The following is a 13,939-nucleotide window of genomic DNA, read 5'->3' as shown; positions in this document are numbered from 1 at the left end:
GAAGAGAGTAAACCCCGGATACTTCAGGAAGGCCACAACTCTATCATTAACTATTTCCTTTTCACCCTGCCTCAACAAGAGGACAGAGACTCTTTCCATCAAAGGACAGCCCTTGTTCTTGAATTCATCTCTTTGGGAGGCAAAGTTTGATACCTGCTCAGAGCTGTGTGTGTGAAATTGACTTCTTATTTATGCATTCAGCTATAAATATGTTTTTACATTGCATGGAATTACAGAAATGTAGGCTGGATGTGATCCCTAAAGTCTGGACTACTGCCAACAGTAAATCAGGCCAGCTATGGCTTTATCAGTTAGTTGAGTGAAAATCCTCTATGGATGTAGATTTCACAAAACTCAGCAAATTGTTGCAGAGCTGTGCTAGTCTTCTAGAGAAAATCTAACATCTAATCCAAACCTCCCAAACTTCAATTAATGTTCATTGCTGCTTATTCTTTCCTCTAACACTGCTGGGAAGAGTTCTGTGTCACCATTGCTTCAAGTAATTGTAGGCTGTCACCCTTTGGCCTCTTCTTTGCCAGCCCAAACAAGCTCAGCTCCCTCAGCCTCTCCTTGAAGATCAATGCAGAGTTAAGGTCTGTCTTCTGGGTAGATGCAGACTGGAAATTAGGAAGAAATTATTAACTATGAAGGTGGTGAGGCCCTGGACAGGTTGCCTGGAGAAGCTGTGGATGCCCCATTCCTGAAAGAGTCCCAGGGCCAGGCTGGATGGGGCTCTGAGCAACCTGGTCTAGCAGAGTGTGTCCCTTCATGGCAGAGCTGGAACTAGGTGACCTTAAAGGTCCCTTTCAACCTAAACCATTCTGAGATTCTATGAATGTCCAGACACAGAAGGCTGACAATAAGCTTAGGGGTCTGAAACAAGGACAGCTAAAGTGCTGGACCATCTTATGTGCAAAACTATGCAGTATTTCAGCTGTGTGGAATATATGCTTGAAATGCTCATTTTGCCCTTGAGCTAAGCAAGCAATCTAAAGACCTGGAAGAAAACAAAACCAAAAAACCCACCCCACTTGAAAACACTGAGTAAGTGTTGAAAGCAAATGAAATATATTACCAGGAAGAGAAAAGCTGGACTTGATCACCATATAAAAAGCTCAGTCTAAGGATAAAACATCCAGGTATTTACAATTGAAATATGAATTTTAATGATACTTTGAATATATTTTCAAGAACTGTGACATTTTAAATGAATGTGCTTTTATCAAGAAAATGTTTTTAAGCTAGATTTTTGCTAACCTCCAGAAATATGCAACTTGCCTGGGATACTGTATAATGCTCAAAAAACTCCACCCTCCAAAGCAAACATAGGCATTATATGCTGCAAATTTACTTCTTAGAATGACATGAAGATCCTAGTTTGTACTCAGAAAATCTTAATTTGCTGGCACTGTGAAAGACCCTGGAAATTTATTTTTATATTCCCTTTATGGGATGTTTGCCCTCTTAGTACTGCTTGTGCCCCAAAATGATTCACAGAGGAGCAGAGCACGTGCACTCATAACGCAGCAGCCAGAGGTTTCTGCAGCATGAAACTGTGCTGACTTTGGGGCACTGAAAGCAGAGTGTTAACAGCAGTTTGCTGAGCAACTGAAACACACCAAACCCTCCCTTAAGGAGAAAAGCCAAGCTTCCTGCCCATTTTGTGATTCTCTTGGGTGCTTTTACTGCAGGCCTGGCAGCACTGCCCTGGCTGGACACTGGCTGGGAAATGTGTAGGTTTTATCATGCTGGCCCATTGGGACATGAAGTTTCTTTTATCAGCTGCAGCAGCATTACTTTTGCCCATCTATCCCTATTACTGCTTCCCAGAAACATTGACTTGTGTGGCAGTTCTGTCAGGCACAGGACCAGTATTGACTGCCCCATATTTCTATTTTCTTGAACATACCTTTTTCTAGAACTTTCCTCTAGACTTGCAATTCTCTTATGGGTAATGATAAATATAACACCTATCACATGCCTATTTTGTGACTTCTAAATATAATTTTCCTGTACTTCAGCTTACTTAAAAGATATGTATAGACAGTCACAAGCAATAAATCAGTCTATGAATATTTCTCCATTCCTATTTTGCCCCTTTTCTTGTTTGTGGAACAGCCTTTAATACTCTGGCTAGACATAGAGGAGTAGCCTTTATCTGGATCTTCTAGCATTTCTACAGAATGATGAATGTCCCACCCTTTCTGACCCATGAACTCAGTAACCTTTTCCACTGTTCTTCTAAGACTTTTCTATATATCCTTTCTTTAAATTCCCTTTAATTTATAGATCCTAGCAGAAGCACCTGTTGTCCTGCTCCTTTGCTTGGACACCCCCTGGCTCAAAATCTAATCCTCCAGTCAGGAAATTGAACCAAACTTCTTTCTCAGCTCAGCTTCCTTTACTACAACCATAGCTTGGTTGTAGTTAGTAGGATTAACAATTCTGCATTGTTCCTGATCTAGGAATATAAAATAGTTTTGATAGATAGTATTAAAGATTGCTTTACCCCAGTCTGTCACTGGCACAAGTATTACACGTATGTAACAACTACATACCAATGTTTAACTGAGCATGCACTCCTAAGACATGACTTGCTGCAGGCCTGAAACATTTCAGGGATTCATTTTCAAAGACAAATGTTCAGGATTCTGTTAAAGTAATATTCCCAATTAAATCTGCCTTGTCTGGTTTGGTCCACAGTAAGCCTTAGTAACACTGCAGGGTTTTCTCAGTCACAGAGAACATACATGATAAAATATTCATGATGGTGTTCATTGTCATCCCATACAATAGCCAAGCCTAAAGGTCCTCTTGTAATTCTCATTCACACTGCCAGATTCAGTTATTATCTACAGGGTTCTATGTGAAGACAATAGCAATATTCAACAGGAAACCATCATGGGAGATAGTATGCTGTACTATCACTTTATAAGGTTTATTTTCCCTTGCTTCTCTGAAAAAGAGGTATCAAATACTGACTACTGCCTCCTCTACCAGTTCTACATTTGTATGTGAAAACTGTAAGCATGAACAATTACAGTACATTATCTTTAAAATAAAGAAGAATTAATTTGGTAGCTTACAAATTTCGTTTGCTAATATATAGTTTCATCCTGATTTGAGAATAAATCTGATTTTTAAAAACTCAAAACAAACTTGTTTCCCGCTTAATAAATTCTTTTGCCTTCACAATATAAATAGATATCTCCCTATCAAAATCACACAAAATTTCTTCAGGGCTGCACTTGATAATACATATGTTTCTCAGCCTTCTATAAGCTCATTTCATAGTAGAGATTCAATATTCCCACAATATAAAACCTTTTACCATCCCTTTCAGTTTCCCTTCATTGTGGTGCATAAACTAACATGCTATGTTAGGTTTTCGCCTTTCTGCACTTCACAGTCCTCCTGTATGCAGGACACTGAAAGGCATTTTGCTAGGAAGGACATAAATAGTTGGCAGGTGCATGCATGGACCTGTATGGTAGGTGCTATATTCACAGAGCTGCTTTTAATCATCCTGAGCTCCTTCCTGTTTTGTTTACGATGTGACTGAGCAGGATTTCCTGCAGTGGTTTTAGACCAACGTAATAAATTGTTTGGGTGATGGGATAATGAGTTTGTCTGCTGGCAGAATAAGTTAAGCTGCTAAGTGTCTTAAGGACACTTCTTAGTGAATTCACAGTGGGACTTACTCTTCTATGTCACCTCTTCTAATTTGGACAGTTTAGAATTCCAACATTTTCCAGGAGAACTTTGGGCTCCTAGGATTGGGATGAAAACATTTAGAAACCAAAACAATTTTGTCTATTCAAATCCCTATTGCTTACCCCATTCCTTCTGGGAGATGGCAAGGCTAGAAACAGGTATCTACAGGACAACCCAGGTAAAGAGTTTTATCCCAGTGTAATTCTACCTCAGTAGGGTTCCTAATTTCTTTGAGAGGTGTTGGATTAAGTCTATTTACTTCTCTCCAACAGATAGTTTCTTCTTTTGGATTTTTAGATTAAAAAAAAAATTAAAATTCATTAAATTATCATAATATTTCCCCATTTTGTCCAAGCATATACATTCTTTTAGAAGTCTTCTTCCTTTGAACAAAAGATGAATCATACAATAGTTTTGTTTGCCTCTCTCACCCAGCACTCAGTCAGGACTGCCTGACTGCGACACAGGAAGGACATTTCAACTAGTACTCATTGTAGTCGTTTTTACAAGAAGAGAGTGTCTCTTTGTATTTACCCAAGCTATCACTTGCTTTCTGTACTTTTGTTTGTGAAATTCTTCTGTTTTCCCTCTGCCTTTACTCAAGCATAGTTTGAATTCCTGAACCACTTTGATTATGAGTTTCCTGGGCAATGGTATTTCCTTCATTTGTTTTGTAGACTGTCCTTATTTCAGAATTGATTCCTTTTTTTCCCCCCTCTTTTTTCTTTTAAAATTAAGGAAAAACATCCAACTGGTTTTACCCCACTACCCCTTCTTCAAATACTTTAGCTTCATCTGCTTTCTTCAGAAGATTTTAAGTCATGGATCTCTAAAGAAGATATTTGAAATAGAGAGTTTGGTGCCATTTTGTGAAATAGCTCATAGCTACCAGCATATGCTAAATGTCAGCCCCTATTGCAAGGAAAGTCTCTACAGGAAAATGGCAATAGCTTCCACTGGTTATTCCAAGATTTACTGACATTTAAAGATTTTCTAACTTTTCTAGAAAGTAAATATTACTAGTCCTGCACAAATTTTATTCATTGTTGTTTATGGCTTCCACAAGAAAAATTTTACTTGGTTTAGTTAGGGTTTTCAAATCCCCAAGTGCCTACCATTTTTAAAATAATGATGATGAAAGATATATAATGACTGAAAGATGAAGTTCTTAAGCTTTTAATACAAATGATAGTTAATTCCCCCATTTGTGATAGTTTCTCTCTTCATAATTTTTCATTTTTAATTTCAAAGCTCTCCCAGCTGTGACTAGAAAGCTTTAACATGAAAGCTGAAAGGAGATACTACATTACAATTTGGCTCCATTTATAAACTCTGTTCTTTTACCATTTACAAACTCTGTTTTTTTTAATTACTTGCTATCTTGATAACTGGGCCTTCCCTTTTGAAAATGCTTACTTGTTCAGAACTCTTTCCTGCTAAGCACACCTCTACTGTTCCAGAGGATGACCAGGGATGCATGTGCCTCTGCAAACTATTGGAAGCATAAAAGCAGCCATCTGTTCCTTAGCATGTTCTTTCCCTTAAGCAACCAATTCCTTGTTCTTATGCTCAGAGAAGAATTTGCAATTAGCCCCCAACAAGGCCATCTGGGTAAGGCATTGGCATTATCTTGCTTATACCCCCAGCGTATAATTATAAAATTACAGCAGCACATTTTTACATTTTTTTCTGACCACCTGGCTATGTACTCCCTTCAGGATTCCAGAACTGGAAAAGACATTGCAGAGAAGAATGCCTATCATTATTTTACTATGTTTTATTCCACCTTTGGGAGTCATACAACAATTTATTCTATTTTTATTATAATAAGCCATAACCCTCTCAAGTTCACTTTCCCTATGATATGTAAAGTAGTTTTACAACATTGTCAAAAGCAGAAATGAGCCTGTTATGCTGGGAGTTTATGAGTGGCTATACCATGTGTGTTCAGTGTCAGCCTCGACCTTAGAACTGTGGATATATCACTTAAGGTATGGCAAGAAATCATGTGGGATGAGGAGATGGAACAGTGCTGGGGAGAAGGACTCAGGGGTGCTGGTGGGTGAGGGCTGGCCCTGCCCTGTCTGTGTGTGCTGGGACACAGAAACCTCCCTGAGCTGGGCTGAGTCCCCAGTATGGGCAGCAGGGGAGGGGGGATTCTGCCCCACTGAGGTGAGAACCCACCTGCAGAGCTGCATGCAGCCCTGGGGTCCCAGCACAGAAGAACATAGTGAGTCCAGAGTTGGAGTGAGTCCAGAGGAGGGCCACCAAGTTGAATAGTGGGATGGAGCACCTCTCCTATAAGGAAAGGCTGAGAAAAATTGGATTGTTCAGCCTGGAGAAGACAAGGGTTAGGGGTGAGCTCACTGTGGCCTTCCAGCACAGGAAAGGAACCTACAAGAAAGATGGAGAGAGACTAAAATACAAGGGCCTGCAGTGACAGGACAAGGGGGAATGGCTTCAAACTGGAGGACAGCGGACTGAGATTAGGTATTAATAACAAACTCTTCCCTGTGAGAGTGGGGAGACACTGGCACAGGTTGCCCAGAGAATCTTTGGATGTTCCATCCCTGGAAGCGTTCAAGGCCAAGTTTCCATGGCCATGGCAGGAGATTTGGAGCTAGGTGGTATTTAAGCTCCCTTCCAGCCTGAACCACTGTATGACTAAGAATTCAAGACTTGGGTTTTCCTTTCTGATACATTTCCTCATTGTTCATTGATAGATTTTTCTTCTTTGGCTATTAAAATCATGACCTGGATTTGGGGGGTTCATTTCCCAAGGTATATCACACACTTATACCGTGCAACCACAGCCTAGCACTGGCATAATATCATCTGCATCTTTGTTGGAAATTATTCCTGTTTGGCTTACTTACTTTTTAACTTTAAAAAATGGTATTCAGTTTAGTTAAGGATATTATGACTTTCAGATGTTGAGCCAATACTAAAATATTACATTGAAGAAGACATTTCTTAGGTGTCAAGATCAACAATTTACTAAAATTTTCTTTACATCCCACAAGAGATCACCAAGTTTACAATCATTTAAAACTGTCTGTCCTCTTGCACGTGTTCATGACATCTCCCAATTTATGGAAGGGTTTTAACTCTCTGCTTTTGCCCTTCGATTACACATTCCAATGGAGGATTTGGTAGTAGATAGACAGTGTTATGATTCACTACAAAATACAGTAATGAACCCAAACCTCTTAAAACGCAATATCCAGTTGGTATGATTGTTCTGAGAGTTGGCCAAAAACGTATATTGCCTCTAAAAGATTTTTTTTTTCAGACTATTAGTAGCAAAAGCATTTTGACTGAGATAAAAATTTCTTGCTTGGTTATTTATCAGCTACAAAATCAGGAAAGAAAATCCTGAGTATTTGAAAACAGATCTATGATGTTTCAGGGGATTATCTGTTGTGTCAGTATTTGCACTGTGAAAAGAAATGCGCAAACATATTTTTAAAGCTGTGTTTTTACACCTATAAATCTGTCTATATATAAACTAGGCTGGAGTGTCAGATGACCCCATGTTACAAAGGAAGAAGTAAACAAAGAGCCCCCAAATCAGAACTGTCTGACCCAGCTTGTGTTTCAGTGTGCCTCAAGAGGCTGGTGAGTCAGCTTTGCCCCTGGCTGCCAAGGCAGTGCCAGCCTTGCCGGCGCTGCTGGGGCTTTGGGAATGACCAGCAACTGCCACCAGCCCTGGGTTTCACTGCAAACACAGAGCTACAGCAGAGCCTTCATGGAACTCAGAGAACACAGAATGCAATTCTGACCAAGCAACCCTTAGCAAATGAAAAGGAGTAATAACACAAAGTGAGGAAAGTAGAAGAGGTAATTTGAAAAGCTTATGTAAACCAGTCTGCTCCTATTTCAGCAACTATGCATTTTTAAAAGGCATGTTTTCAGTATAGAGCTTTAGTGTAACAAAAATGACCAAAACTGTTGCAGATTTCCTTTGAAATAATAACAATACAATATATTTCATTTCCAAATAAAACAACATAAAAAGTAAACTTTAAATAAATTATATTTTCATATTAATTTTTGTGTAATAAACAGTGCACAATTATTCTCTCTTCCTCTTGCCAGCTGACTCTACTGAAGTCAAGGGAGATGCACTAGACACAATTGATACAAACTTCAGGAGAATTTACAATTTATATTAGAAATACTTTATTTCTATTAAAAGCCAATGTCATCCTCTTTCCTCCACTGTTTTTTCCTTCCAAACTGGAGAGCTGGCCTGAATACTTAACAGTTAAACAACAAGAAAAATGCCCAGACTCTGATTATTTTCATCCCCTCTGAACACAAGCCAGACAAATGGAACACATACATATTTACAAATAGTCTTGTAAACCAAATATACCCTTGGTTTTTGATATCCCAAATCCCTGCTGTTCACTTACCCTGGATCACTCCCATGACTCATGATGTATGCATAACATTTTCTGAAACCTAAACAGGCTGGAAAAATATTGACCTTGCCAAAAAAGCCTGATTAAGACATTCTCTGTATCTACTTTTGACAATACTTGAGTGACACTTCTTTTAATAATCTATAATATTTTCTATTCAAAACATTACATTTATTTACACCTACTTATAGGTGTAAACCAAGCAATAAACACAGCCTCCCAAGAGCCTGGTACCATGGACAGCTCCAGCTGCATCAGTGTCAGTGTCACCGTGGCAGCAATACCCCAGGAACATTAATGACAGCTGCTGATTTTTAACAGACCTCTCTTCTTTCAGTCTATAGCAGCATTGGATTTTAATTTCCAAACATAACTGTGGTGGTCATGCTCAATTGTTCTTAAATGGAGTTCACCTGCTCAGGGCAGCAGACAGAGCTGTGAGCTTTCCACAGTTCTGCTGAAGCACTATTGCTGACACTGTTGTTTCCTCTCCTACAGAGTCGAATGGCAGAAAGTTTGCGTCTGTTTGATTCCATCTGCAACAACAACTGGTTTATCAACACTTCCCTCATCCTTTTTTTGAATAAGAAAGATCTGCTGGCAGAAAAAATCCGACGCATCCCCTTAACAGTCTGCTTTCCTGAATACAAAGGCCAAAACACTTACGAGGAGGCAGCAGTCTACATCCAACGCCAGTTTGAGGACTTGAATCGCAACAAGGAGACCAAGGAGATCTACTCACACTTCACCTGTGCCACTGATACCAGTAACATACAATTTGTGTTTGATGCAGTGACAGATGTCATCATTCAGAACAATCTCAAATACATTGGCCTCTGCTAAGAATCCTGGGTTTAATCTCTTTTCCTGAAGTGATAAAAAAGGGGCTAACTTCTTCCACTTCTAGTGGAAAAAAATTGGGCAATGCTTAATAGCCCAAGGAGAGAAAAGGGGGAAATCTGATATATGAACACAGTTCCTCTTATGCCCCCGTAACCTACTACATAATTTTCCCCAAATATATGTTCTGGAGAGTGAGAGCCTCCTCTCCAAGAAAACCAAACACCCCCAGTGAAAAAAAATAACCCAACCAAAAACTCAACCCCCCCCCCCAAAAAAAAGAGATTGAGGCCAAATTCTGTGGAGATGTTTCACCACAGTCACTGCACTTTTATTCCATTTGTTTCATCCCATTTCCTACAGTGGAAGTGTTATCATGTTCTGTGTAAGAAATGACTCTTCATCCAGTTGTCCTAAAATTTTATTGACATAAAAATGTAAATCTGGTGAGTGACAGATGAACTTGTTTGCAGGGTGGGGAGCAGAATGCTTGTGTTGGGGAGAAAAGCTAGTTCAAACCAGAAGCTACTGAGTGACAGAGTTGAAGTAAAATACTACTTAAATCTGTAGAGAGTGGGCATGCACCCACAATATTGGTATCCACAGTCAAAGTATGTACACATCCATCATGTATGCACATGCACATGACTCTCAGCATATACTATGTACACACCTCTGCTTTACTTTACTGTTTCTCATGGACACCTTGCCTATTAAAGGAATTGTTGGTGCGCAACTGTTTTGTGAGTTCCTAACTGACTAGAAGCTCTTTCTGCTCTTTCTGGCTTCAAATATGCAGCAAAACTACATGAAATGAATCTTTGAATAGGCCAAATTAAGGTCGGTGTTTCTTCTACTGTTAAGGAGTTTTATACATCAAAACAGTCTTCTTTTACATCTTTTTTTGCCAAATCTTGTGGTGTTTCATGAAAAACCAAATTATATTTAAGAAGTAGGTTAGTGTTCCTTTTTTAATACAGATTAAAACAAATAAATCACAAAGCAATTTTTAAAATTATTGTTGTAGTGTCTGGATTGCTGAATGTGAAAGTTGCCAACGGACAATTATGTTCCACTGCTCCAAATACCTTCTGGGTATTGTAATATTATAACAGATTTCCCAAGAAGCAGGAGCCATGGAGATTGTGTAGTGTATAACCTCAAAAGTCTTTTTTTGTTGGTTTTTTAAATTATTTTTTAAATGTGATGTGTTATTAGAAGGTTAAAGATGAGCGATATGAACAATAACTAAATGTCTTGTTATTTCAATTTAATAATTTAAATTATTTACAGTTTAGTGAAGTTAATGAAACTGAAGAGATGCAATCCTCAACTCCAGGTTTCATCTCATAAAGAAACACTACTGGATGGAGTAACATTCCTGCAAAAGTTTGAATGCATAAGAAGCTCTGTGGGACTACACTGGAAAATCTCATATGGATTATATAGACCTAAGTCTTTGGTCAGTTGGTTCTTTCCCCTGCTATAGAAAAGACTTCTTAAAGACATCAGTGTAAAGTTGGTGTGTAAATAAATGTTTGATAACTGTAAAGCACATACGTACACAGAGACACAGACACACATGCACACTGGAAAATCACCTTCTACTTTTGCTCCCCTTATGTACTATGATTAGTGCAAGAAATCTCAGCCAAGGGCTCTAAGAAAATTAAAACAAAATGGTTAATAACATCAACATTTAAATTGTCCACTTCAAAAATAAATAATTCAAATGATACTGAATGTGTCTATAGTGTTTTCATTAAGCAGTATTACGACAGTTACTTGATTGTGAAGATTTCTTCTAATCTGTCTAATTTTGAACAAGATATTTTATCCCTGTACTGAAGACTTGGGGTCCCTCTAACATTCTCTGCCAACATTTACACCTGAAGAGTCAAATGAGGCTGTGCCTTCAAGGTATAAAGGCACACAGAGATCTGTCTGTCATGGCACACAGAGAGTTTTTAGATCTCACTTGTAGTGAGGAGCTGCTGCCTGCTTGGGATATTTGCACTCAGGCTGCTTGGCTTGGCAAGTTTACTAAAATCTGTATACAGTAATTGCCAGTACAAGTTCCCCTAAGCTTTGTTTACTATTAAATTGCTATCATTTACCTGGGAAATTGTGAAATATTTCTAGTTTAATTTGCTTTTTTACGTGTAGTGTCCAATTGTTAGCCAGCTGAATTGTGGAAAAGGTGGGAAGTGAGTCAGGGCTCCCTTTCCCAATGAATGGTCTATTAGATGTTGTGTCTCCTCCACCTCTTTCATCAGACTGTGGCCTATTCAGGTTGGTGAAAGAAGAGACAAGAAAACGCGTGTTCATTACAGCACAGCTTCGAGGTAAGAAAGCTGGATGAAACCAAAAGTGTAGTCAGTTATCAGGAGGGTAGCAGACACTTTGTATTAAAAAATAAATCTTTATTCAACTAAGAAGGTCTTTCTACCATAAGTATTAGAGATTATGAAGTGGATAACCTAGGACATTTTAACAAAGGCCCAAGGGAATTTCTAAAGCAAAGCAGCTAGTTCTGGTCCTTATTGAGTGAAAGCTATCTTGGAAAAGAGAAATGAAAGAGAAGCACAACCTGTGCTCCTACTTGACTTAAAATCAGAGGCATGGGGAGGAACAAAGAAGTAAATAATTATGTTTAAATAATCAAGTCTCATAATCATGTTTCCTGAATAGCAATTTCTTGCTATTAACTCTCTAATAATTTAATTCCTATGATGTTTTTGATTTTAGTATTCTGCATAATGAATGGTTACTCTGTTTTCTCTCTGAAGAATTCAAGATATTAAAATAAATTATATTTTATACAGTTTTCTGTAAAAAAATCTGATTGTATAAGAAAACTGAGGCATAGGAAAGTTAGAACTAAAAAGTCTGTTGGCTGAAGACAGGTGCTGAAATTAAATCCCTTGACTCTTAGTCACTCACCTGGATAAATCATGCAATAAATTTGCATCTATTTTCTCAGTTCTCAGGTTTATCAGTGATGCAGTACACTGCCACCTGAAAGAGCTGCATTAATACAGCTGGGATTTCACTTCACCTGGGCAACAATGACATTCACAGAAGAGGTGTCCCATCTGCTGCAGTAAGAATGCCATCTGTCCTTTCAGCATTTGCACTCCATAGAGCAAAACAAGTTTTGAAGGGAAAAAGGTATCCTTAAAGAGTCCTTATGCACACATTCAATTAGTTATGATTTCTCAAGGGTGAAAGAGTGGAGACACTACGAGTCAGCAGTGTAGGAGAAATATTATCTCTTGGGCTCCTCCCAAACAGAGGTTCTGGCAAGCTTAAAAATCCATCACCCCATCCATTCCACCTCAATTTTGACCTAAAAGGATTAAGTACCATCAATGACAGGACAGGTGATGGGTAAGAATTATTAAACCTTTCCAGTGTTAACCACACCATAATGAAAGACATTTTTTTCCTAGAACTATTTTTGCAGTTGCTATTTCCAAGGTCATTTATCATTGCACAACACCCCTTCACTAACATTATCAAATAATTGTTTTATAAAGAGAGGAAGTTTTGCTACTAATTTATTTAACGCTCCTAATTTTCTCCTCCCTCTTCTGTCCTTTCCTGAATCAACACCCCTTCACTAACATTATCAAATAATTGTTTTATAAAGAGAGGCATTTTGCTACTAATTTATTTAATGTTCCTAATTTTCTCTTCCCTCTTCTATCCTTTCCTGAACATATATATCTATCTATTTTTGTCTTTCTCCTGCCCATTTTTTTTCACTCTGTTGTCATTCCTTCTGGAAATGTTACTCCTCAGTGTTCTCCCAGTCTTTGTGCATTCTCCCACCTTTTGGTTTTTAACTACCCCACAGTTCCTGGAAGATACTGGTACACATCCTTAAATTTAGGAACCAAAAATACTCTGTAAGTGATTTGCTCAAAATAACCCTATTTTCCTAAATTACTCCTTTTTGGAGTAAGACCAGGTGGCCTGGCATAGAGCTAGCTGGAGTCACTGACCACTTCCCAGTTAAAACAGCTACACTTCATGCCAAGGGCAGGTACAGCCTCTGTTCCTTTTTGTCTAGCACAGAGCACGTTGCTTTATTGGCCCTGCAAATCACCTCAGCTCTAGAGAACAGCACAAATCAAGCTGAGGAGTGCTGCAGAGGTTGCTGACCTCCTCCAGCTGATCCAAGGTACACCTGTTACCCTAGGACAACATCCTATCTCATTTTCTGGATGTGAGGTGTAGAAGTGAATGCAAGGAGAAAAACAGTTTCTTGGCTAGCTGAAAAGGGCTGAATTACCAAGCAGAGACTATTTCTGTATCTGTAATATGTCAAATGAATTACATCAGGCCTTGTGACTCTTACTACTTATTGGAAAATATTTGTGGTTATCCTTGACAAAGTGTCTCATAGCAAAAAGTTTTGCATCTTTTTGTTTTCCTTTCAAGTTGCCCTCCGTATGTGAGTCCATTCTACACTGACACAATTCTGCTCCAGGATTTATCTTCCAGCTCTTAAATACAGGCATGTATATTTTTATAGATACATTATATTTTTATCTAAATAAACAGAATACATGACTCAAAAAACTCATATTCCAAGAGTAATTACTCAGAGCTGCTTTAACAGACTTTTCCATGTAGATGTTCACCAAATTGTTAGACCAACATACTAATATCCTTCACATGAATGGGATTATTGAAGACTTTTAAAAGGATTGCTTGCATGTAAAAATACATCTTTAGATTTTTTAGAATTCATGTACAGTTAGAGAGGCTCTAAACATTCATTTAATTCTTTTTAAGCATCAGTAATGAAACTGAATTTCTCAGACAATATACTTTGCTATGAATTTAAACAGCATGGCTTTTTAACTGATCATTTCTACTGAAATTTTATTCTTAAAATTGTAATTTTTATCAGCTGGAAGAGAAGTTTAAGACTAATACTCAGATTAAAA

The 13,939-nt window shown here is 38.3% G+C and overlaps 2 protein-coding genes across 2 annotated transcripts in view; one reads left to right on the top strand and one right to left on the bottom strand.

Moving 5' to 3' along the window:
* Positions 1 to 10,719, top strand: part of GNAZ (G protein subunit alpha z) — a 49,929-nt gene extending 39,210 nt beyond the window's left edge. The window contains exon 3 of the mRNA XM_039726145.1: positions 8,640 to 10,719. Within this exon, the coding sequence (XP_039582079.1) occupies positions 8,640 to 8,984 (345 nt within the window). The 3' untranslated portion in view covers positions 8,985 to 10,719. The remainder of the gene's footprint in view (positions 1 to 8,639) is intronic.
* Positions 1 to 13,939, bottom strand: part of RSPH14 (radial spoke head 14 homolog) — a 72,953-nt gene that overhangs the window by 56,614 nt on the left and 2,400 nt on the right. The window lies entirely within an intron of this gene.

This window comes from Passer montanus, unplaced genomic scaffold (genome assembly GCF_014805655.1).
Source record: "Passer montanus isolate IOZ18808 unplaced genomic scaffold, ASM1480565v1 scaffold57, whole genome shotgun sequence".
Lineage (NCBI taxonomy): Eukaryota > Metazoa > Chordata > Aves > Passeriformes > Passeridae > Passer > Passer montanus.
Note: the sequence above shows the minus strand (reverse complement) of the source record. Positions and strands in the feature narration are given on the sequence as shown.